Source organism: Falco biarmicus, chromosome 9 (assembly GCF_023638135.1).
Source record: "Falco biarmicus isolate bFalBia1 chromosome 9, bFalBia1.pri, whole genome shotgun sequence".
Taxonomy (NCBI): Eukaryota; Metazoa; Chordata; class Aves; order Falconiformes; family Falconidae; genus Falco; species Falco biarmicus.
This window is the reverse complement of record NC_079296.1, coordinates 46,753,465-46,774,440: the sequence shown is the minus strand read 5'-3', so window position 1 is coordinate 46,774,440 and position 20,976 is coordinate 46,753,465. Positions and strand designations below refer to the sequence as shown.

The 20,976-nt window shown below is 47.6% G+C and overlaps 1 protein-coding gene across 3 annotated transcripts; it reads right to left on the bottom strand.

The window, feature by feature from the left end:
* Nucleotides 1-1,980: 1,980 nt before the first annotated feature.
* Nucleotides 1,981-19,431, bottom strand: LOC130155461 (basic proline-rich protein-like). 3 transcript variants are annotated; one of them, XR_008824083.1, is made up of 3 exons: nucleotides 15,632-16,161; nucleotides 5,442-5,600; nucleotides 1,981-3,050 (listed from the first exon to the last, which is right to left on the bottom strand). XR_008824083.1 is itself a non-coding variant. In XM_056352772.1 (3 exons), the coding sequence occupies exons 1-2, from the start codon at nucleotides 17,727-17,729 to the stop codon at nucleotides 16,297-16,299; spliced, it is 1,047 nt and encodes a 348-aa protein (XP_056208747.1). In that variant the 5' UTR covers nucleotides 17,730-19,431; the 3' UTR covers nucleotides 1,981-3,050; nucleotides 16,179-16,296. The 3 variants fall into 3 exon arrangements, 1 of the variants encoding a protein (XP_056208747.1); XM_056352772.1 differs by lacking the exons at nucleotides 5,442-5,600; nucleotides 15,632-16,161 and adding exons at nucleotides 16,179-16,545; nucleotides 16,932-19,431; XR_008824084.1 differs by lacking the exon at nucleotides 5,442-5,600 and having other exon boundaries at nucleotides 15,632-16,165.
* Nucleotides 19,432-20,976: the final 1,545 nt, after the last annotated feature.

Here is a 20,976-nt window from a genome sequence, read left to right as displayed (position 1 = left end):
AGATGTGGCAGGAGCCCAGCAGCTGACTGAAAACAGTCCTGGGGGACCCACTTATTCATGGGCAGATGCATAAGCTAACAACAGACATCCCGTCATCCGTCCTGCCGTCACAAGTTGTAACCACAAGGAGTCAAGGTACACCCCTGCCGTATTCAGCCGTAATGCCCAGTCAGTGGGAATTGTCCCGATTAAACTGAGAGTGTGGCTGATCGAGTATTTTAAATTCCACTTAAAAGTAAATATTGACACAGTTTAAAGGGATTAACTAAGATGACCGGATTCTTGTTTAAAACTTTTTGAGATAAAAAAGACCCTTTTACCAAGTCTTCACAGTGTTTTGAGACGTTATTTCCTGTGATAAAATGGAAAAAGGGGAAAACCTGCTCTAAAAGTATATGAAAAACTCATGTTCCTAAACACTTATCTTTAAATTACAAACTCTTAAAAAAATAGTTCTCATAAAACCGCGCATCAAGCAGCTCCGTGTGCGACTTATTAATGGACAGTAGGTGATGTCATACCAGCAGCAAGGAGGTAAATAGATTAAATTTCCCAAACCCATATTCTTTAGTGTCAGACACACAAAGTTGTCGGTCCTGATTTTTAATTGCTTGGCTACTTTTATTTCTGCTAAGTGCCGAGCACGCATTTTGCTTCTCCACATCAGCCACCCGCTGCGTACAATGGGAATAATACCTGTAACACCAGCCGCAGAGAGTTTTCCAGGGAGGGAGGGAGGGATTAACCAGGGCCTTGCCCCACGTCCCCGCTGGCTGGTGGGAAGACAGCGTTGCCACCCCAAGATCCCGTGAGTCAGCCGGCACCCGGGGGTGGCCATCCCCTGGCTGCGTGGAGGGATAACCCCCATGGCAGCTCTGTGCCTGACCCCACGCTTATCTCCCAGCCGAGCTGGAGCCTGCTGTCTCCCCGCAGCCATCTGTGTGTGGCAGCGGGTATCGGCTTCACCCAGGCGATGCGATGGCCATAGCGGGGGAGAAGGAGCGTCCCTCGCAGAGCCTCGCCTGGGAGGCAGCCAGGCACAGCCGGGTGAAGCCGGCCCCGCCAGCTCCGGCTGCACACACAATAAACCACAGCACGCTCTGGTTGCTGGGGCTGGGGAAGAAGGCTGGGCTAGGAAATAAAGAAAGTGGAGAGAATAACAGATAGATATCAATATTACGAAAGTCTCTGAAATAAAAAAAAAATTTTAAAAAAAAAAAAAAAAAAAGCTCCCAGATTTCTCTCCGCAAAAATCCTGGAATTAAATCTTTGGCTTAGTAAACTGTTTCTTTTAGCAAAGCAAATTTAAAAATGCCACAGTGATGAACAATGCAGTAAAAAAAGCCATCATATTATTCTTGAATGAGGTTTAATAAAAATCAAATAAAAGCAATTATCTGAATTTTCAAGAGGATCACCTCTTCCTTCCCTGAGGTACAGAAGGGAATGAATTCAGGAAATCATTAGAATCAGAAACTGGCACTGCACAACAGAGCCAGTGTTTGCTGTACAAAGACAAACAGAAATCTCCTCCCAGGCTACCAGGCTCCTTGCTAAAGCTGTTGGAGTGGAAATTCCACCTATAGGTGAAGAAGGGTAATTAAAGAGGCACAAGAATTTCTTTGTAGTAGGGCTGGCTTTTCTACTTCAGAGCAGGCTTCGGCTTTTCAAGTATTCATATTCTTCACTCGCACAGAAAGCAATGGACCGTACCGCAGTATTCCGAGCTGCCCGCAGAGCTCTGTGAGCAGGTACCTGGGAATTAGTACCCGTTAACGCGCCCCGTGCAGCACTGCCTGCCCTCGCTTCCTCCCCTTGAATCCAGGGGACCCGATTTAACGTTTCCCTCTGCCTCCTGCAGCCCTTCAGGCTGATGGAGAGGAGACGCTTTTCAGCTGGAAAACGGGCTTCCAGTGAAATCCCAGTCTTTTGTGAGACTATGTTGATTTCAATGGCATTTTCAAAGGCAGAGAGCAGAAATTGATCATACCAACAGTCTTGTTTATTTTGACAAGAAGCAAACATTTGGGCTGACTCACTTCAATTGTTTTTGTTTCCAATGTTATGGGATACAAAGTATCACAATGTTGCTATTACTGTTTAATATTTTGATGACGGGCATGGTTTTTCAAATTTTCACTAGAAATCTGCAACGTGCCAACTTTTTTTCTTCAGCTGCTGAACGACAACAAATTCTGAAGTAGAAATCTTACCATCAAACTAAAATGTATAGCTCGGTTAGACATATACTGCTTGGCAGTCGGACTCGGAGCAGCTCCGCTGACTGCAGGGGAGCAGCTGTAGCTTGCAACGCTATTCCAGGCGAGCAGCGGTGTGTCCTGTGTTATTGAGCACTGGTAGATGGTAACAAACCGCTGATGGGGCAGATCTTACTCCGCCGGACTGATATTCATAAGTGCCCTGACCTCTGTGGTGGGAGGATGGCTGAAGTCGGATGCCACGTTTTCACCGTGAATGTCTCACGGCTTTGCCGTACTCTTCGTCGAATCATTTAGGGCTTGATTTAGCACCCTGGTTCCAGCTGGGGAAGAGGTGATTTTCTTCTTTTTCTTCCTCTAGCCAGCGAGGGTGAAACCACAACATTCAGTCTTGCAGAACTGGGTCCTTACACATCTCATATAACATTGCCACTTCTTCTAGGAGCCTAAATCTTGCTCTGAAGACAACCTCTCCGTGGCTGATCTTTGGCACCCCAACAATTAGCAGAGCAGACACGGATTTAAAATGTACCAACCATTTTTACTTTATTTCAGTCAAAACAATTCAAAAAGGAAAACATAATGATGAAAAAAAAAGTCCCAAGGAGGTAGGCAGATGGGGAGTGAAGAGCCTCTGATCCTAATCTTGCAACAAATCATACGTAAGTGGTGCCTCAGGGAAGTCATTGGGCTGCAGGAGTTTCCCTGTTGAGCATTTTGTAGAATTTGGGCTTTAACTTCATGTCACAAAAGCGGAGAAGAAACACTGAAATGGAGGGAGGTTTGACTCTGCTCCCATTGATGCCCTGTGGGATTCATTGTTCAGCTTCCCTGAAAAAAGAAAAAAAAAAAAGCAACAGCCTTCTTGTTACATGTGTTTTATAATACTTGGAATATAAGTACTGTCGGGCCAGACTGCCAGGTTTTTTGGCATACTTTTTCCCCAGAGAAATAGCTAAGCTCTTCAGTAGTCTCAACAGCAAAAAGACTGAGAAATGCAGGCTCTTGGCTCTTCAAATTAAAACAGGAAAAATAATCTCACTACAGGTGTCTAAATATTACATGAAATACATGAATTCAGCTCTGGCAAGATGTGTCTTCCACATACCTATAAAATAGCAGAAAAGATTGTTCATCTTTTTTAAAAGATCAGTGTCACTTCTCCCTACCCTTTCCTCCAGGTCAATTCAAAACCAGATGGGAGGGACATTTATTATCAGGCTAAGGGAATTTTTTAATCGCTTTTTTGCTTTTCCCCATCTCCGTCACCCAAGGGGCCCATTGTTCCGCTTGTCTCTTCCCCACTCTGTAGGGCCAGAACAAGGCCCTCTTCAGCCCCTGAGGACTGATCCTAAAATATCCTACAAGGAGGCAGCTCCGAGGAGAGGATGGGCTACAGCAGCACAGATTGCCCCTAGCTGGGATGTGAAAATGATAGAGCAGTGCAGGCAGCATGAGAATTCGCACTTCCTCCTCACTAAGATTTCTTCTAGCAAAACTGCCTCGTGATTTCAGGACTTTGATGACAGTACCTGGTACTCCACTGACCTAATCTTCAAGTCTTACCAAGCCAGCGTAGGACACAATGTTGGAGGTGTCACTCTGCACTCTCCATCACATGAGATTATGGAGTTTGGACAGGAAAAGTTTTAGTTGCTAGCTTCCATCTACAAGTTTCATTCAGTATTTAAACAAAACCCTATAGTAGTAGTCATTCAACATATGCTATACGCACTTCCAGATGGGTTTGGGAATTTTCCAGGTTTTTAGATGAGAAGTCTATGCAGTAATAAGCAATCTTAAAGGCACTTCTACATATTGGGACTATTTCGGCCCTTACCCATCAGATAGGGTCTAACCACTGCATGCCAGCTGCCAAAAGAAAAGAAAAAATTCCGCAGAGGATATATGGAAAAGTAGCATTCGTAACAAGAATTTCATCAGACGTCAAGAAGCCATTAATTCCAGTCAAACTTGCTGCATGAGCCCCTGTTTAAAACAAGACACTGGCAAAAAATGCAGAATCGCTAACAATAACAGCAAATCAAATGGCTGCTGCTTCAGCATGTATACTGGAAAAGACGTATGTATAGAGCTTAAACAAAATAAAGCCCCGCAGCTAAAGAAATGGCTTAAATGATTACTTTTCCGCTTTTAAGTTTTCGAGGGCAAGGGAAAGTGGAACAAGTGTAATTCCGCTTGGAACGATAGCATTATTCTTTTTCTTTAAAAGAACAAGCACAGCAAACAACTTTGCACACTTCCCTTCGCAGCCATGTGTTGTGGTACAGCAACTAGGAAATAACTGCCCGGCTGTGGGCCACGCTGGGGCTGAATGTGTGGGGCTGTGCCTGCTCCACAAAGAGAAAAACTCCACAGACAGTTTGGAGCAGGCTAGTAAGGATCACAGGCTCAGGTGGTCTAAGTTCCATTTAAATGGTGATGACTCAACACAGGGATTTAAAATATGCAGACAGTGTTGCCGACTTGTTGGAACAAGGCACTTGACAATGCAGTTTCCCTGTCAGGAACAGGTTCAGGTACAGTTTCTGGTCATGCCTCTGCCACTGATTCTTGAGTAAATCACGATGCCTAGATTTGCAAGAATATCCGCTGCTGCTGGGTGTTTGGGTTGCAAACATCCAGTAAAGGGCACCTGCACCGCGGGCGGACTTGAGTCAGCTACAGTTCGTATATTCCAACAGTCCCAACCAAATAACCTGCTGTGTCAGCATTCCTCTTGCTAGGCTCTCAGAACAACCACTTCATTTCACAACCACCACCTGTGATGTATGTTGATATGCATATATTTGTATTTACTTAGACCTACCTGTATTTAACAACATTTATTCATATTTTCCAGGCAGGCCAAAAGAATGGCACAGATCTTTAATTTCTAAATAAACTGTTCACTAACTGCAGATATTTTCATGTCCAAGCTATCACCGAGCCACTGTGGATGTGACTTTTGGACGAGTTAACAGCACAACTCTTCTTGCTAAGGGATGTGAATGTCGGCTCTACCAGCAAACTGCTCTTGCTAATCTGATTAACCAAAACTCTTTTCTTAAATTAGGTGCTGACCAGAGAGATGCCTTTGGTGCTTGCACTGGAGCAGTAAAGGGAGAGAAGGACTAGCACTATAATATCCACATTGCCGCCTTCTATTGGTCTTCTAGGCGACTGTGGTCATTTCACCATTCGATGATACAGTTTTCCCACCTGTGAAATGGAGATGCTGGCACCGACCTTGCTGGTGTAAAGATCTTTGAAGCATACTGGAAAAGGAACAGTGACATTCAGGCACTATGAAGAGAACAGCTGTGCTTGCACCAGGCCCGGTATCACCAACATTGCTGCTCACAACTGGCCTATGAGATACTAAAAGGACATATATGAATAATATTAGTAGGTATCATAAATGCCTTCAATTCACTAGTCCTTTAAAAAAAACCCTAGGGCCCAGACAAATTCCTTTTTTCTCCTTGTGACCTGTAAATCTTCCCCAAATGGAGGTATTAGGTTTTCCCTGCCTGTGCAGATGTATTTGGGCAGCAAGTGGAGGAGCATCAGGTCCAAGGGACCTTACCAGATTGCAGGGTTACTCAGCTTGAGTAGCCCTGCTGCTGGAAACAAGTGTTTATCATACAAGTTGCTGCTAGACATAAACATCCGAAAGACCTTTGGTCCTGTGCTAACACAAGTTAAAGTTCTAACTTAGCCTCACAATGCTGCTGTACAACAAAGCCAAGCTGAAACAAATTCCCGACAGACGCAGAGAAAATGTGCTCCAGCTGTAACCCAACTCACCTTCCTTCCATTCAGGCCCACAAACCCCACAAACGATGGTTTTAGACACCCACCATCCATTCTCTGAAGAACAGATGAATCTACTGAGAAATTAAAGGAAATTAATACAACAGAACTTACAATCAGTCTTAGCAATACTACTCTTTTCTCAGAAAGACTGCATTTGCGTGAAATCTTCCACTCCTACAAGATTCTCAATTAAAATACAGGTTGCTGCAAACTGAAAATTTTAAAATGACACCTTACCATCTTTAATCCCTATCAAGCATGAGTATAGGCATTCTTATTAGCATAGGAAATAAAAACCTTGAAAGTATGTCTATTGTTAGAAGCAAAGTAGAAAATAGTCTCTGTCCTAGGCAGCTTCTCGTTTGATCGAATGCCACCAATTAAAAGCTGCTTTTAAAATAATTTTGCACTAGATTTGAACAATTTTTATCCCATAGCTACATTTTTTTAACTTTAGCTTTAAAATGGAAAAAGTGTCTTCAAAGCCATGTTTTTTTTTTAAAAAAGCACCTGAATCATATGAAACGTGTTTAGTGCATCAGGAAAAATATGCTATTTCAATGCAACCATAGTTCTAGTGATTTCTTTCCCTTATGTTTTAAGTAAGTGCAGAAACATTTACGAGTCCTACTCTCAGAAGCAGTGGTTTGGACATTTGGCAGGAAGAAGGGGTTGTTGGGTTTAGGTTATTTTAGTTTAGGTTGGTTTTTTGTTTTGTTTTTAAGACAGAAAACAATCGGGAGATTGCACATTCAAAAATCAGTTTAAAAAAACCAACCAAACAAAAATTGAGATCCTGACAACTCCCTCAGCCCAGGAAGTATTAAAAAGGACTAATTATTGCCCCAGCTGTGGCTGAGTAGCCGATTTGAAACAGCTGTAATAAAACCCCTCCTGAAATTAGCAGCTGGGTAAGCTGCACCGAGCCTTAGGGAAGGGTTTGGGAGCTTGTAGCACAGCTCTTGAGTGCCTCAAGGTTGCAGGACATGGTTTTGTGTTTTCTGTTATCCCGGAGCAGCCTGTCTTCAGTCCTACAAGTAAGAAGCACAGCCGTTGCCGTGCTGGCTGTAGTAAAGGTAGGTGCTATGAGCATAAAGTTTTTTGACTCATGTATATATGTTTAAATACGTAGCGATGTGTGGTTGTAAGTCCTACATTCTCAAAGCTTTGTTGCAGTTCCTGAGCAAGCTCTCTTTTGTATCTTGGCTCAAGCTATTAGGTCTTGGTAGCTTAAAACTCTTGCACTGACTATCTGTTGAAGCGTCTGTGAGCCAAGATGGGTAGCCGTGTACAAGCTGTGTACAAGCAGGTGGGACTGCGGTGTCATGGGGACCAACAAGCACACCTGAAATCAAACAGCAGGTGGTGGCATAAAGATTATTTCTGCAATAAGGACATCAGGTTGATGCTTTCCAAGTGGTTTCAGTCTTACGAATGCAGATCTCTTTTCAGTGACTAAAAAACCAGTGCTTGACTTAAGCGATTGAGATCTCAAACAATGTATTTTGGAACTGAAAGCTTTTCAGCATGAAATGCATAGTAGTGCTCTGAATTCACAGTACCTTATGTTATGTTGCTGTGCTTCTCGAACAGCCCCTTGTGCTGTTGGCATAAGGATAACAGGATTGTCCTAGGGAGCTGCTCGGGTTTGCTTTCGGAGGCGATTAGAAGCAGCTAATCAGTTGGACTGTGCGTGTCCCCATGTGCTGCCTTGGTACGAGGAGATATACGCTGCATGTTCTTAAACCTGTCTTTCCTTCATATGCCTGAAGTTGTTCAGGAGCAGTTAATTCCTCAAGACCCTAAAGGTCCGTGGAGCAGAGCAGCGAAGGTGAGCAGCTGTGCCTTGGGCTGCGGCACCGGTGGCTGCTGCCTGGCGTGCTGGGCAAGGGCTGGCAGGGAGGTCTGCGTGCTGCCCCGAGGAGACCTGCCAGCTTGCCTCTGAAGATCTTGAGGGTGGGGGGAATGACCGGAGTCTTAGGGGTGGGCAGCAAAGGGGGGAACCCCACCCCCGAGACAAAAGCAACCTGAACCCCCATGTACAAGTCCTCTGAGAAGGCAGCACACCGTGCTGGGAGACCCATCCAAATCCGAGCAGTGCCAGGGTTCAGAGAGTGAATCCTGATGCATTCAGGGGAGTCTGATAAGGCCTCTGGGAGGGGGAGAAAACTGGTACTATTTTGCAAGTGATCGCCATAATAGCAAGAAGAGAGCACAAATTCATTTCTCCTCCTGTCTTTCACTGGCTACATGGGAAAAGCTGGGACATTAAGTGGAGAAAGCGGGGGAATATTTGATCTTTAGCTTTAACCTGCCATGAAAAACTCAATGGGTTTTGGGTTTTTTCTAGATTATTTTTGGGGGGGGTGTCTGGTAAGAGATTCTGAAAGAAACTGTACCCAGGCATGACAGCTGTGTTTGGATTAGTGTACTCTATCCATTTATTTATGTAAAAATCCCTGCATTTTATTTAAGAAGCATGTTCTCCTGAGCTTCCTCCTCCTCCCCTTTCCCACTAGGTTACACAACTGACACTTTTGCCATGACAAATCCATGAGTGTCTTAAAAATTCACCATGAAAACCCTGGAGCTTTAATTATTGTGCATTTACATAATTAGTGCAAATACATGCAATTACCATGTGTACCTACACAATTACCAGCTACAATGATGTACTAACAATCCTTATTAAACTTCAGTGGGGGAGGGATGTGCTGATTGTATGCACGAGCAACATCTGTAGTTTCATCTTCCTTTTTCTTGCACTTACTTGAAATAGCCATGAGTATTTGGGGATGGAGGGGGGGTTAACATGCTGAAAGCAGTGACCTACTGAAAGTAGGTCAATAAGCTGTCCAAATTGGAGTTTTAGTGAGATGAAAACTCAAGATGGATATTCCCAGCAATGTTTCCAGGATGCAGTGGCTCCTGCAGTTAACACAATACCGTTAATTCTTGATTACCCATGGGTTAACTATCCAAATTGTGAGGCAACTGTGCTGCATCAGTATCTACATCCTCTATCACATCTGTAGTTCACCTGTATAGAATTCCCAAATTTCTGTCACATCTGCACTCTTCCTCCGGTTACAAGTGTCTGCCCAACTGGAGTCCTCCTGACATGCCCCTTGGCTGCCGTGTTTAGCTGGATGTCTACTACTGGGGATAGCCAAGCATTTCCAAATCACCTAATTCAAAGATGAGCTGAGATAAATAATGCAATTACAACAGGGGGTGGGTGGGTGGTGTAAGTTTCAGCTTGTGAATGCTCTCTTTTGCAAAATATATGCTTCCTTTCTTATCGTGTTTAATGTAAAAAACCCAAGCCTTAGGAAGCCTCCTCATTCAGTAGTTCTTCAGGGCTCTTCTGTTCTCTAGGAATTTCAGTGGCCTTCTACTTCTCTTGGCTCGCAGACAATAAAATACAGCAAATGATGCATTAGGGACCACACCTCTTCCTGTTGTCTTCAGTTTTGCACTTATTCTCCTATTCAGCTGTAAGGAATTTGTTGCCTGTGGTGCTTTTGCGAGAGAGCCTTATTACGAAATTCTTCGCTGCTCCCTCTGCCCTGCATAGTCCCCCAGAATAGGAAGCAAAATTGACTGCTGGTTTGGTGGTTGGGTTTTTTTGGTGGGGTATTTTTGTTTTGTTTTGTTTTCTTTCCTACACTTCACAGTTCAAGCCTTGATGGTCTTTTGTGCCACTTGCACATATGCCTGTGGAATGTACAGCCACACTGAAGAGCCTGGGTTTTGTTTTCTTTTTTACCTCTTAGAGAGTAGAAACACATACTGTTTGTTAAAGCAGTGAAAAATCGAGAGGCTAATTGTTGCTGCTAAATGCAATAAAGTAATACTTTGGGCTCTCAGGCATGTTTTATGACCAATATGGCAATTACTGAATAAAATCCCATGCCCCGGAATGTTTATTTGTGTAAACAACTTATGGTTATTTATTCATATTTTATGAAAATATATATTTTTTTTTCCAAAATTGTGTTAGCCATCCCTTGTGGTACAAAATACAGTTGGTTAGGAAAAAAAAAAAATACATTAAGCTGCATGCTAAATGGGAGGACCCACTGAGAATCTAGTCCTAAGTGTGTTTAAGGCTACATTTTATTTAGTGTGATTAGCTGTGTTGCGAAGCATTATAATGTCCTGGCAAGCTCTGTCTGATACAAAGCAGTCCTCGCTGTCCTTTACAATAACATCTTATTTTACTGTTGTTTGCTCTCCTTTCACGTTTTTGGGCTGGATAGTTTAGACTAAAATCTCTCACAGAAACTCAGACCAGAGTTCAGCCTAAGAGTTCTCCACTTGGTGCTGGTGTTATTTGTCATCTCTGTCTCCTAACTGGGTCAGATAAGAGCTGAAGTCATGGGGAGAAACAGAAGTAGGGCTCTGACTTCACCATTCATGCCCTACACATGGCTGCATTTGTTTTTCTTTAAATCTCATTACCTTTCTCCATTAAAATTCAGTGAGGCTAAAAGAAGGCCTGCTTACTGTCAAAGGCTGGCTGTAGGTAGTCAAATGCTAGGAAGACAGAGTAGGATTTTCTCTACCATCTGTGAAACAGGAATTCACACCGTGGATGTCTCTGCTAACATATCAAGTGAAACGCTCTCAAGGTAAAGTGCATGTCTGGTTTTATGTAAGGTTATCCAATTGCATTATTTGGAGCAGACTAAAAATAAGGTCCTGACGTTTGCGGTCATTCAAAATCCTTGGGTGTTTTTGGTTTGGTGGGGGTTTTTTTGTGGGTTTTTTTTTTTTGGGGGGGGGGGGGGGGCAGGGTGCGGGTAGGAGCATGATGTTGCACATCACAAAGTTGGAAGATGGCCAGGGTGCTAATTATATTCTGCCCGAGTACATCCTCCTGACTTTAACGTCGGATAACATTTTGTTTTCTTTTTCACTTTTTTTTCTCCTGAAACTCTATGCTGCAGCTAGAAAAAAGTTTAACAACAGAAGTGACTAAAGTCCCTATTGACAAATCTCAGTTGCAATGTTTGGAAGCTATTTGCTTTATGGGCAAGGTTTGCACGAGTCAAGCGACTTCACCCCAGACAAAATTTTGAACGGAGGTTTCTTAAAGTTGAGACACGCTTGGTTCTTGAATTTGGACTTTGATTTGGGTCTGACAGGGCAGTGACTTTATCTTCTTTAGAAGGAAAGGTTGTATGCACTGGGCTGACTAATGTTTATGTCTCCATAAAAAGTATACTTTCGGCACTATATAAATAGAATGTTTACAATGCTGTGTTTCCTCGGCTCGCATATGTTAAGTTCCTTTTCGGTATAAGCACACAGCATGCCTTCTTTTCCTATCCTTCCAGCTCTTCTTTGTTTTTGTTTTTAAGCTGTATCCTTGACCCTTGAAGGCATACATCCTGGATTTCAGCGCTATCTTCCTACATCGTATTTTTAAAGGCTTTATTCTCTTTGCCAAACGAACTAAATTGCCTTGCGCGAAGGCTGGGTACAATGCTGTCAACGACAGCTCCGCTCCTTCTCAGAGCATACCCCATGATTAACTGAGACAGGGGTGCAGAGTTGCTCGGCACTTAATTGGGTCTTGTGTTTGCAAGACCAGGGACTTGCTGTATGTATATTTTGCCTTACTGTGGCACCCCAAAGAGCCCCTAGAAGAGTTTTAGACTTCTGAGTATATGGAACAGTTTGCAAAAGACTGGCGTAAGTAGCGGCTTGGTTCAGAAAGAATGACTGTAAAAGGATGTACGAGTGTAAATTCCCGTAAAAGATGAGGTATGTTTCCTTAGTGACTAAAAAATGCCTTCATGATGCTTCTTTCTTTCCCTGTTGCACTGAAGCTCCTCTGGAGGAATCCAGTCCCTAAACTCACTCACAAGTGACTATGTGACTTAAGCAGTGTATGTTGATGAAGACGAAAAAGAGATCAAATTTAAGACAACATGCAAATGTTTTTAGGCCTCAAAAGGAAGGGTGGGGTGGGGGGGGTGGGTGGGAAGGGGAGAAAAAGCCCAAACCTCCAGCCACTTCCCTCTTAATGTCTCATAATTGTTTTCAATTTGTTTTTCTCAGTAAAATTGTTTACTTTTTCCTCTAGGACTCCAGTTGCATAACTGCAAATTTCCTTAATGTCTTCGCATAGCAATTTCATCTCTAATTTAAGAATTCAAATAAACCCTGTTTTCTTTCCCATACTATTAAGGAAAAGACAAAAATGGACAGAGTTGTCAATAAACTGTACCAGTTTCTCACTGCGTAGTGAGATGTGTACAACCTGACTTCAGCCTCACTTAATCTCACTTTCCCACGGGTCTAACTTAACTCCATCCAGTAGTACTACTCCAGTCATCCTACACTGTTGCAAAGTTGGAGAAAGGCTTGTTCTCCCTCATTTTGAGGCTGCATTAGCTAAACTTCAGCGCAACTAGTGACAGGAGTAAGCATTTGCATGAGATAAGCCTGTGGGTTATGACAGAAGAGTAGATGGGAGATCTGTGATGGGTGAGCGGTTCTGTGAGGGCCCAGAAGAACCTTCAGGATGTGTGTATCTGGGGAGCACCAGGTGCAGTGGTGCCACATGCATGACTGTGACATGAGTACTGCAAACAGCTATAAGTAAAGCAATGCTGATGGCAGACACTATTAGTAAGTCTGTGCTGATTGCGGGCAGTCTTTTGTGCGTGTTGTACGCCTGCAGCCCCTCTTGAGCTGGTTGGAGTCTGCTCTTAAACTAGGCAGCTTAGTCACTAACGGCTGTAGCATCCAATAGCTCAGCGCGGACTTGCGATGTAAGCGCTTAGTCCTTTTGGTCTTCACGGTCTGCGCTGAACCCAGCGCTGCAAAAAGCTTCCCTGATAGCAGTTACCTGATAAAACTTTTATACGAGTAACCCGGGGTACGTCTAGCTGCAATGCCTACATGCCACCTCAATCAATTCCACTTTCATCACGGTGCAGTATGAATCATGATAGTAGCAAAACCTAATTTGAACCACAGCTGAAGAGGGTTAGTGGGAGGTGATATTCTGGTTTAACATACAATCCTCTGGAGAAAAGAGTTCAGATCTGTCTTAGGTTATATAACAGAAATGAGGCTAGCAGATTTGGTCTAATCCCTTGTGGACAGGCCCACCACAGAGCGTGGAATAATGTGGATAACTGTCTGTCCGCCTGCTCGCTGATGGCCTCGCTACCGCAGCAGCAGAACGCTGCTAAGCCGGGACCCGAGACTGTGCTGAAGCTTGTGCAGCTTCTGGTTTAGGGCTGGTTACAACTCCCCAACTCCACATCGTCAGGAGCACTCGTTTGCAAAACACAGCCCTGTCTCTTACACACAGAAAGGGATTTCCCGTTGCAAATGCTGCTTTTGCTTTGCTCTGATGCTGCAAGGGACTTGGAAAATTAGGCTGATTAGTCTAATTGAGCACTTCCTTTGTGGGGGTGTTCTTGCCATACATCTAAACTCCTAAGACACCCCCCCCCCCCCTTTTTTTTTTGTCATTCTGAGTGGCCAGTCCACCTTTCATGCCCCAGCAGGCAACTGGCAGTAAACTGGAGAAACTATAAAAGCGATTTATTCTTTGTCATGGATTAGCCCAGTCCCTGGTTGACAGTGAGGCCATCACCAGGGGTTGGAGGCACCTTTCTGACTTCATGAATCCTATCGGCACAGTCAGAAAGCGAAGGCCCTCCTAATTTTTAGGGTGTTTAGCTGAATTTACGAACAGCCTGATAAATATACTAAATATAACCCAACTGCTGCATCCACTTTTGGGCCAAAACTTAGCGGGTGCCGAATGCAGCCTGTGCAGGAAACTGGGAATGTCTCCTGCAGCCGAGAGTGTGAAGGGCTCTATACGGACAGGCGGAGCAGTTGGGACCTGGCTGTCACACCCGTTAGCACTTGCTGTCACTGCAAGCACCGTCTGATCTCTAATGACCGTGAGTGGCCAAGGCTGTTGCCGTTGCACATCCCCCGTGGACTCTGGCCCCTTTGGTGCCCCGGCACAGCCTGTGGCAAACCTCGGGTTAGGAGGGACGGGGCTCGGAGGGCACAATGGCACCTGCTGAAGCCCTGAACTTCGTCCCTGCAAGCCCTTTATTTTCCTAGCCTTGTGCTGATCAGGCAGCTTAGTTCCTGAAAGATGGCAGGGTGATGCAGCCGGTAAATCCTACATGATGGGGTGACGTGGAAAGTATCCTGCAGGAAAAACTACAAAAAGCTTGAAAAAGTGAATGTGTTACTACCAATCTGTTTTCTGCCTGGATGGCATCAGTGGAAGTTGTACGTAAACACAGCGGACAGGTTATGCCCTCGTAACTGCTTTTCTGCACAGATACGTGTAATTGCCTGATTTTGTATTTCTGTGAGATGGTTTGAAGCCACGAAACATCAAACCCGCTGCTTGCCTTTGCCTATGCCCAAGACAGAAGTTTTGACCCTTTACCAAGCTGACGCCTTTTTAAAAAAGGTATTAATTGCGAATTAATGTAGTACTGCAAATTAATTTACCATTAAGGTATGATGCACTGACATTTGTGTCATTATCAGGAAATGACTACATTGCTACAGTGCCATTGCTGGTCACTTACAGGGCCAGGTTTATTTATCCTTGCTTTGGTAACTGGTATCAAAGGCTGTGCAGGAGCTGGGGGGGGGGGGGGGGGTGGGGGGTGTAGTGGGGCTGATCAGGGATTGCGTGGCCGTTTTAATCCGTGGACGGCAGGGCTGGGGGGGTCGCCGTCGGAGGGGCTGAAGGTGGCATCGTGCCCGGGGGTCCTAACCGCGGGGGAGGCGCTGCTCGGGAATGACACCCCCCCCCGCCCCCAAGGGCTGGCACCTTACAAGAAGACCCTCCCAGGGCGGGTAACGGGGCCGCACCTGCCTTAGGCCGCGTCGCCCCGGCTGCAGCCCCCGCCCGCTGCCCGCGCCCCTCGCCGCCGCTGCGCCGGCGCTCCCCGCGCTGCCAACCGCCGCCTCGGGGAGACGGACACCCGCAGGCCCGAGCGCTGCCGCCGCGTCCCAGGCGGTGTGTGTGCGGGGGGGGCGCCGGGCCGTGCGCCTTTAAGGGGCGGCGGGCGCGGGGCGGGCCGGCTGGCAGCGGCATTGTTCCCTGACGTCACTGGCAGCCTGTGCGGCGGCGGCGGCGGCTCCTCTCAAACTTGTCTTTGTTATTCGGCGCTCCCCGGCTGACACCGCGGCCGCACGCAAAACGCGGAGCCGGACCGCGCCGGAGCGGCGGGACCCGCCGTCGGCCGCCTGCCCCCGCGGGGGCGCTGCCCGCCCGTGGCTCCCCCCGCCGCGCTCGGCGGGCGCCGGCCCCCCGCACCCCGGGACGCGAGCGGGGGGCGGCTGGGGGCGGGGCGAGCTGTGTGTGTTTATTTTTTTTTTTTTTTTTAATTTTATTTTTCATGGCGCAAACGAGCGGCGGGGTGGTGGTGGTGGTGGTGCAGCCCCGTGCAAACCAGTACGGAAACCAGCGTGGGGGGAACGGGGGAGCCCCGCGGGGTTACCGGCGGGGAGAGCCACGTTAACGCACGGCGCCGGCTGCACGCATGTTGAAAAATAAAAAAAAATAATAAAAAAAAATTCCTCACCCCGCCTTCCCCAAAGATCCGACATCCCTTTAAAGTCCCGATCGTTTCTCCTCCTCCGACAAGACGAATGTGACCAGCGAAGGGCTGCACGGTGCTGTTTAAATTGCTTATCTTAATTGCATAATCTAACAAGCCCCGTTGGAGCAGGGATGAATATATTAGGCTTATTAACAACTCATCATAAAATATTGATTGTCCTGGAAGTGTTTTATCAAGGGGAAGAGAAGTCGAGGGAGATGTTTTTTTAGCAGATTGGTGCTCGCCAGACAAGGACGGGTTCTTATTTTCTCCCTGGAAATCAGGTTGGATTTCCGGGGGGTGTGTGGGGGGAAGAAAATAATAATAAAAAAACCAACAACAAACACCAGCACAAAAAACACGCCCTATTGTTAGCGCCGCGGGTGCGCTCGGGGCGGCGGGGGGGGTCCGGTCCCGGCCGCCCTTCCCCCCCCCCGTCGCTGGGGCCGCCCCCCCCGGCCCGCCCCGCCGGTGTCCCCGGCAGAGCCCCGCTGGCGGGCGAGGACCCCCGGGGGCGCCCCGCTCCTACCTGGGTGGCGGGAGCGGCGGGCGCTGACAATACCAGCGGCCCCGGGGGTGGCGGCGAGTGCGGGGGGGCTGCCTAAAGTGCGAGCTACGGAGCGACGGGGTATCTTGGCGTCCCTGTGTCATCCCCTGGCCCGCCCGGTAGTTCCATTCATCCATCCCCGTACAAATTCTCCCGTGCAGGCGGCGGCGAAGGAGGCACCGCATGCCTGAGGGTGTACCGGGTCCGGGGTGGTTTTCCCGTATTTAATAATATAAAAATCCAGAAGGGAGGATAGAGATTCTCCTGCTTTCAGTTTCCAGAGTGGAAGTGTTCCCGAGTGCCTGGTATTCAGGAAGACTAAACCGAGAATCCCCGCCTTTAAAATGCACTGTAAGACAATATTTGTATTTTAACTCGTATCGAAGATTTTGAACTTTGTGTGATTTGGGGAGCGGAGGGGGGGGGGGTGATGGGGGGGGGGGGGAGAGTGAAAGGGAGAGGGCGAAGGGAAGAACATCCCTGTAGGAGGCAGCTCCCTTTCAGATAGGAATCTGGGACAGATTTTGCCAGCAGCCACAAAGCATGGCCCTTTGGTAATAGAATAGCCAATGTAATTTGACACTTCAACTTGCTGTGCTCTCTGCTAGTTGATTCACTTACTCACCCACTAACATTGAGCTCCTTTTCACTGTCTGCGGGCAAGGGGGGGAAAAGGGGGGGGGGAGAAGGAAGAAAAGGGGGGGGGTGTAAACAAAATTATAGATTTAAAAATACCCGAGTAGAGCTGCAAATCAGTTGGGGAGAGAGGATTTTGCCTGCCTTCTTCCTTGTTATTTCGCTGCTGCAAGGCTGCTTTGCAAGCTGTAGGTAAGTTTCGCGTCTATTTGCGCTCTCCGCTCGCACCTCCCCGTTGGCGGCCGGGCAGGGGTTGCGTCTCGGCGGAGCAGAAACAATGGAGCGGCCACGCTGGGGAAATAGGTGTACGGGGGTGTGGGGGTGTGTGTGTGGAAAAAAACCCAAAACACAAAACCTATTTATTCTGCGAGGGCAGAAAATGTGCGGAGACTCCTTAAAGGGGCAGGCTGTCCCCGGCGAGGGCGGGCGGGGAGCCGCGGAGCCGGGCCCGGCGGCGGGGAGGCGGCTCTGGCCGGGAAATGCCCTTCCCGGGCGGGCCGCGGGGGGACCCGGCCCGGGTCTAACTTGTGGCGGGCGGGTCGGAACCGCCGCAAAAACAAAGCGGGGGGGGCTGCGGGGCCGGGGCGGCGGCTGCCCCCGGCCGGGGCGAGCGCCGTCGGGGCGGGCTGGAGCCCCGCGGCGGGGCCGGGGCTGCGGTGGCGGCGCGGGCTGTGCGTGCCCGGCCGCGCGTGTGCTGGGCAGCGGAGACGCGTGGGGGAGCCTGCGGCCGCGCTCCGGGCTGCGGGAAGCTTGCCTGGGTGCGAATTCCTTGTGTCTGGGTTTGGAGAGCCAGTTGGGACCGGGGCCTCGCTCGGCAGGCAGGAGGAAGGAGCAGCCCCCCCTCCCCTCGCTCCCTCTCTCTCCTCCCTCCCTCTCTCCTCCCTCCCCCCGGTGCATCTGTCCAGGAAGCCGGCGGGGCGGAGGGGAGGGGGCGCGGGGGCAGAGGGCCGGGGGGGCCCGGGCCGGCCGCCCGCCCGCCGCCTTTGTGCGAGGGGAGCGGGGGAAGCGCTTCCAGGGGCGGCTGGCGGGGCTGCTCGCTGGGAGAGGGGGAATGGCAGTCAGTTAAAAGACACTTCAGGAATGTAAACATAAAAATAGGAGCCATCCAGCCACGCTTTTATTCGCCCCCCCCCCTCCCCCCCCGCCCCGTGCCACTCGGGATAGCGCCGAGGGCTGGCTCGGTAGCGGGGACGGAGCAAGGCAGCCTAAGGCAGGGGGAGGAAGTTGTTACTATAATGGGGTTTTTAGAGTGTAAACTTCGTTTTGCACGCGTAAAGTTTTATATCGGTGCTACCTCGGAGCCTGCGGTTAGGGGCACCGTGTGTGTGTGTGTGTGCTGGCCCCTGGTGTCCCTGCGCCTCCCCCCCCTCCCCCCGCCCCCCAGCTGCAGCCCCCGTTACCGCGCTGCCGCCGTGCCCGGCGGTGGCGGCGTGACCCCCGCATCGCGGCGAAACGGCTTTTGTCTGGGGCTGTCGGGGTCCCGCTGAACACTTGGGGCAGCTGCACAAATGACTACAAATTGCGGCCGTATAGACGGTTTGTGAGACCCAGGCGAACTTCAGGACCGGCTCTGCATCGCCGGCCGATTGTGCGCCGGGTGTGTATTTTTGTGCTTCAGTTCATAATCTGCAAACGGCTTAATGGCTCTGTAGTGCCAGAGGAATTGGTTTTCTCCATTTACTTCAGCAGGCCTGAGTGAAGCTGGTGTTCTGACTGCTTTTTTCAATGCATTGACATGAGAGAAGAGGATTTAACTTGGCAGCCCGAACAAATGCTCTATCAAAGGTTTCCTAAGAGACAGTAGGAGAGTGGGGGAGATGAATGACCTGGGGTAGTTTTAGGGTGCTACCTATGCCGGCTTTCTTTTAAATATGAGATGGCCATTTAAAGGACTCTGAATAAAACTCCGCGCATCAGAAAGGCGAGGGGCTTATAAAATTTAAAAGGGCAAAAGCCCATTAATGCTGTGGCAAAGCTTTGGCTCCCAGCTTTGGTTGAGTAGTTCCAAGTGCCTTGAAGTGCCAAAGCTTTTAAGGAATCTTTAGCAGCAGCTTCTCTCTAGCTGCGGTCTGGACCTTGGCCTTGCGCACTGGGAGGTTAATGGTGCAGCCTCCCCTCCGCAGGCAGGGGAGCGAAGGTGAGGATGGTGGGCACCAGGGCACCGGGGGTAGCCCAGAGGTGAAGCTAAAGCCGGCCAGGGGGAGCAGCTCCTTGCTGGGATGTATGGCTAAGGTTCCCCCTTGCTGGTGGGAACTTGCTCTGGTCACGGTGCCAGGGCAGTAATGTCGCGTGGTGGCAGAACTGGTGCTCAAAAGTATTGCTAGCACCAGCAGGAAAAAGTTTTGCAGAGAAATACAGCAAAACTAAACGCCGCCGACGGTCTTTGGGAGAAGGATCCCTCTAACACGCGTAGTTGGTCTCGGATTCAAACCTCTGCTTCCTCCTCTTGGTTAGGGGAAGGCTGCTGTGGCATCAGTCTGCTCCCGGCGGGGCCTGGTGCAGGTCTGAGAATGCCAGGAGACTCGCTCTGACCTTTTTCTGTTCAAGTTGAGGATGTCGAAACACCAGCCATTAAACAAAAGACACATTGAAAGCGAGATCTGCAATGGAGCACGTGTGACTTTGAGGCTAGTTGAGTGCATTTGGTGACTGTTTTCCTCGGAGTTTGGAGGAGGGGGGGAGGAGAAAGAAAAGGCCACTTATTTTTCAAATGAAGCCATGGAAAACATGACTTGAAATCCTCTAAATATCCCACAGTCAAGGACCTTTCTTCTTTTTATCTTTACTTTTAAAATGTTGTCTTAAAATGTCGTTATTTCTGCTTTTTTTTTACATGTGTATCTCTAATTGCCAAATTACAAGAAGAGTGTTATTTTTTTTCCCCATGGGTGCGAGGAGGACCAGAAATTTTGCAGTATGTCAGACATTAAAAAAAAAAAAAAAAAAAAAGTGTCTTTAGCATTATGTTTTAAAGCAATGAAAAATTTCCTGGGATTTAATTGACAGATCGTGATTTTTATCTACTCAAGATAACGCTACCTCAGAAGGTGGCTGATTTAAAGATTATTCTGTAAATTGTAATTTAAATTTACTTTGGGCTTTCAGAATTTAAAAAGAACACCCTCGGGACCAGTTGATAGAGGTATCTAACCTGCCAATGACATTCATGTCAACATGGACAGATGCTTTTATTGTTTACATTGTTTACAGTCCACAATACCTTAAATAAACGTTGATCATGATTAGAAACAATAATTGAGTCTGTGGCAAAGGATCAATGAAAACTTTGTTTCAGGAAAGAAGTGAGTTGCTGTGTATATATACAGAGAGTGTTTTGTGCTGTCTGAGATGAAATAAAACTGGGATCTTAATGTGGCGTACTCTTCTGTTTTTAGGATATTTTAAGAAACCCACGAAAGATAATAGATCAGTTTCTGCAGCATCTGAAAGATTTGTCCTGATCAGCAATGGTTACAAGGGGTGGAAAGGAGAGGAGGCTCTCTAGCATGTTTCCATTCATAACTTTCCTTGGGAGTTGCTTGCCCTTTACCCCAAATCTCTTCCACTTTTATAGGTTCCAAAGGTTTTGCATCCACAAAAAAGCCCAAAACAAACCTAAAAAAAGCCCAACCAAACCCTCACGGATGGGTTATATCACTGATACCATAGTTGGAGACGGTGTTGGCTGTTTTTTAGCAACTTGATGTTTGTACTAGCAGCCTGGAAAGCCTGGATTCTCTCCTGAAAAGGAAGAAAAATAGATCCCAGAAAGAAAACAAAGTTGGAATTCCTTTTGCCTTCCACAATGTTGTTGATAGTCTTCGGGGCAATGGGGATCCAGCCTGTTTCCAGTTGCACAGGAGGCAGTGTGACTATGAGAAATGGGTGTAGCGGCTGGCCAGGAGCTGTGATGCCTGCCGTGCTGCTCTAACAACGTGCGGGATCAAATGCTGTGGAAGGAGTGAGCAGGGGTTGTTAGGGCTGTACCTGGGAAAGCCTGTTTCTCATAAATAAGTAGGACTGCAGTTAATGCCTGTGGTAACAGATTTGACCACTATGCAATTGGCTGATTTGTTCACTCCTAGTTAGACCAATTTTTGTGAAATCCTATCCTATGTTACAGCTAAGTGGTGAGAATATTGCT